This window comes from Rattus norvegicus, chromosome Y, assembly GCF_021556685.1.
Source record: "Rattus norvegicus strain SHRSP/BbbUtx chromosome Y, alternate assembly SHRSP_T2T, whole genome shotgun sequence".
NCBI classification, from domain to species: Eukaryota; Metazoa; Chordata; class Mammalia; order Rodentia; family Muridae; genus Rattus; species Rattus norvegicus.
In genome coordinates, this window is record NC_141555.1 from 51,245,179 (window position 1) to 51,249,269 (window position 4,091).

Sequence of the window (4,091 nt, forward strand, 5' to 3'; positions counted from 1 at the left end):
GTGCAGGAGCCCTTTGTGGTCATCTAGGGGCATACAGAAGAGACCTCAAAAATATTACAGGATCCAACAGAGTCTAACAGTGCTCAGGGAAGCTAAACAAAGGATCCACGTAATACCTGACATAAGCTCATGGCATCCTCATGTTCTTTTTTAAATTTCTTTTTACTGATCATACAAAATAATGGGCTTTATGGCACTTTCAGGAATCGATAGATATAAACTTAATTTGGCATTCACTATTCTTGAGTTATCCTCGTCAAAATGTCCTCTGGGGAAGCCACCACCTCACATCCACCCTCTGTAGTGATAGCTTGGCTGTTCTTTAAGGAAGCAAAGAGACCAATATTTATGTGGCCCAAGTTCAACTCATTCGAGACCCTTTCTGTTCTTCCTGGGTCTCCTGCTTCACTTTTTGAGAACTCCATCTTGGAATTCCTTCGTCTCTCAGTATCCTCAACTCCCACATGTGTTCTTTAGTCTTTCTTCCACATCACCATCAATTTATTCTTTCTTACCCTCATCCTGGTCTCTTCTCTGCATGTGAAGGTTGGATTTATTTAAAAAGATGACTTTAGGGGCCTTCAGAGATAACCAATGGATTAAGAGCTCATCTGCTTTGAAACAGGACTGGGATTTGTTCTTTGAGCTCATGTCCGATGGCTCCCAACCACCTTTAATATCAGATCCAGGGGACCTGACTATTCTTGTCACTGTGGTCTCCTGTATTCATTCCTTGCCCTACCCAGATAAATAAAAATAATACATCTACATATGAGAAACAGGTTTCATTAGGTTTTGTTAGTCAAACAATCCCTGATCTTCTCTGATTCTGAGTCTGCTTGGATCAGTTTATTGGGTTTCCCCTTGAGTTCCAAGACCACCTCTCTGTTACCTCCCACTCTTTCCCCAACTATCTGTTTCTCCCTCAAACTTCCCCTCAGAGAGTCTATCTATTTCTGGCCCCTCTCCACTGCTTCCTAAACATACATCTTTTTTTTTCCTTGTGCCATCCCTGCTCCTCTAAGCCTTATCTCCAGTTTTTTCCTCTCCCTAAAGAGCAGACCAGCTCAGTCCTGTTTGTTTTAGTGTATGTGACATTAGACTTACTGTTCACAGCCTTGAACTTTCCGGCTTCCTCTCAATGTTCCATCCACCACAGCCAGTCTCCTCCACAAAAGTGTGCATACACAACACGTCACATCACACATTTTAATTTTTAGAGCAAAAACAAATTCCACTGGAAAAGATACTGGGGTTGTCAAAGGCCATTGGGTATCTGAAACACAGAAAAACAAACATTTTCACCCCAATCCTATAAATTCCCCATATATGTCCCCTCACTTTGTGAATTTCACCTTAACGGATCTTTTCCATCAGATTATAGACATAGATGTGGACGTCGCCATCAAACTTGATGAAGTACACGGAAGGCTTGGCTAGAACTTGGTAAATGACTTTGCCGATTTTTTTGGACCCGTCACTTCTGATGAACTGCACACATTGACCTGTTAAGATGTCGCTGCCAACTTCTGACTTCACCTCTGCTGGCGAAATCTCTGGAATGATACGGAGATTACCTTCTGTGTAATCATCCAGGAGTTGATAGATATATAGGACTGGATCTTTCTCATAGGTGATGTAAAACCAGTCCTTCATGATTGGCACCTGGGCTAGGACCACCCCCCTCCAGTTGTCCTTAGAGCCATGTTTGCCCTCAAATTTATGCTCCACAGCACGGCCAACCATGGCACTTGCGAGATGGGCGTCTTTCACTTGAGGAAACACAACTTTGTGAGTCAAGACCTTAAGCTTTAAAATCCTCTCATCACTGTGAAGTGCCAGTCCATAGACACAATCAACTCCATCATACTTGACCAGATAGAGAGAGGGATTTGTTGGCAGTTGATCTAGAACTATGGCCTTCCATTGGGTGACGGGCTCATCACCTTCCTTCCATCCGTGTGAAATTCTGCACCCCACAATGTTCCCCAGGGACTGGGGAGAAGGCCTCTTCCTCTTCCGCTTCTGGAAGGATGGTGTGCTCATCCTCCTCACAGACACCCTCTTCTTCTTGGCTGTAGACCTAGTGTGGTAGGCCACGGTACTCCTGGTCCACTGTCTTGTGGCTATTGTTCTGCGTTCAGGCTTCATACTTTCCCATAGCCTGGGTTTGAAGAGCTCACCTGCTTAAACCAGAGACAAAGCTGGTACCTCTGTCATATGAGTACCTGCAATAACAATGGGGGTGGGGTTGGGGAGGGTGCTGGACCAAGGCTCTTGTCTATGAGAACTTTGGAGCAGGTGAGGAAGGCGATGGTAATCAGGTTTGAGCCTCTGAATCTAATGCTGTCATAATCAGAAGTTCATAGAAGTGCTGGGCAGTGGTGGAGCACACCTTTAATTCCAGCACTCCGGAAGCAGAGAGAAGCAGACCTCTGTGAGATCAAGGGCAGGCTGGTCTACAGAATTAGTTCCAGGATAGACAAAACTACCCACAGAAAAACCCAATCTCATAAATCAAAATCTAAAGTTCAAAGGAAAATGAAAAAATGGTTCTCTACAGCTCAGAATAACATATTTAGACATATTTCTTCAGCCCGAGGCACTTTGCCTATGCTGAGGAACATCTCCTTGAATGGCTAGGTCAGTGTGGGATTAAGTATCCTTGTCCCCACTTTAAGCAAGCAGAACAGAGAAAGGATAGCAAAGGAGCCAGAAGGGTGGCCACACCCCTTCTCTACCCTCTAACTATGAGCTATTTGGCAACATCCACAAGTATCTGCCCAGAGACAAAGCACAGCAGTCCACTGGCTTTCTCTACTGTGCATCCTGACCCAGACCCAGGTTTATTCTCCGAAGCTGTTGCATTTTCGACCGCAACAAGAGTCTTTTGTGAAGGCAACAATAGCCTTTTAGAAATAATATCTACTGGTGTTGGGATTTAACTCAGTGGTAGAGCAGTTGCGTAGCAAGCACAGGGCCCTGGGTTCCTCAGCTCCATAAAAAAAAAAAAAAAAAAAAAAAAAAAAAAAAAAAAAAAGAAATATTTTCTCCAAAAATACACAGGCACAGAGAGGAGCTTTGGCATTTTAGTAGAATTTTGAATTAGATATTGTTAGCAAAGAATAATAAACTCCGGAGACTGACTAGCCTAGACCATCTGCCTAGCTCTCAAACGTGGAAGACATTGGAACGTAAGGTTACTTGCTGTACGAGGGAAAACTTTTAGCTTTCTGTGCTACAAGGGTCCCAGTTATCTTCATAAACGTATTTACCAAAAGAAAATGTCCTAGTCGTCCAGATTCTGTCTTCTGAAACCGGTCAGGCACCAATAGGTTGTTGAACAGTTGTGGGGTTCAGGAGCTGAACTAGCTTTCACACCCCGCTCCGAAGATAGTGAACCCACCTTCAAAGTAGTCCTGCGCCTCCAAGTGGAAGAGATGCGCAACCTCCGCCCTTGTGCTCTGTGACATCATCCAGGCTCTGCTTACGTCATAGAACCCCTCTCAGGCCAGTTCCTTCCCTAGTTATGCTTAGAAACTTCCAGCATCTTCCAGATTTTAGCTCCAGAAACTTCCAGGTTTTAGCTTCTCATGTAGCCTCCTGGTGAACCAAAATAAAGTCCCCACCCAAATATTCTGATGACTCGAGTCACAGTCTGCCCAAGTAGCTCTTTTCATGCTTTTTATTTTTCTGAAAAAACTCTTTGGTTTCTGAGTCACCAACATTCTTGGTGGTTATTTTCCCAGCTCCTATGTTTTCTTTGGTTAACTTTAAGTTATTCTCCGTATCAGAAATATTGCTAGGCTCTCTTTCCGAGGCAGCACACAGGATAGAACAACAAAATTAGCTCTATCAAAATCCACAATTAGAGGAGGGCCATTTTTATTGAAACAAAGCTGGAATTTGACAAGATTAAATACCTTGTATTGAAGACAATGGCAATCATGAATTATGGATTATTTGCAAAGAGCGAGGAAAAATTAGCTCCTGGACCTGCTTCCAAAGTCGGAATAAACTTATCACAAACCCAATATCAACCAGTCATATTTTAAATGTCTTTAAAATTTATCAGCACTTCTGATTACAAG

General features: G+C 43.3%; 1 protein-coding gene across 2 annotated transcripts; it reads right to left on the bottom strand.

The window, feature by feature from the left end:
* Window positions 1-1,195: 1,195 nt before the first annotated feature.
* LOC134484303 (Y-linked testis-specific protein 1-like) lies at window positions 1,196-3,444 on the bottom strand. 2 transcript variants are annotated; one of them, NM_001447574.1, is given in 3 exon segments: window positions 1,196-1,276; window positions 1,356-2,228; window positions 3,276-3,444. In NM_001447574.1, a coding segment is annotated over 1 exon segment (795 nt). In that variant the 5' UTR covers window positions 2,152-2,228; window positions 3,276-3,444; the 3' UTR covers window positions 1,196-1,276; window position 1,356.
* Window positions 3,445-4,091: the final 647 nt, after the last annotated feature.

What these genes read in the sequence shown, in the direction of transcription:
- LOC134484303 (XM_087601300.1), bottom strand. Translation starts at nt 2,151, where the DNA reads ATGAAGCCTGAACGCAGAACAATAGCCACAAGACAGTGGACCAGGAGT.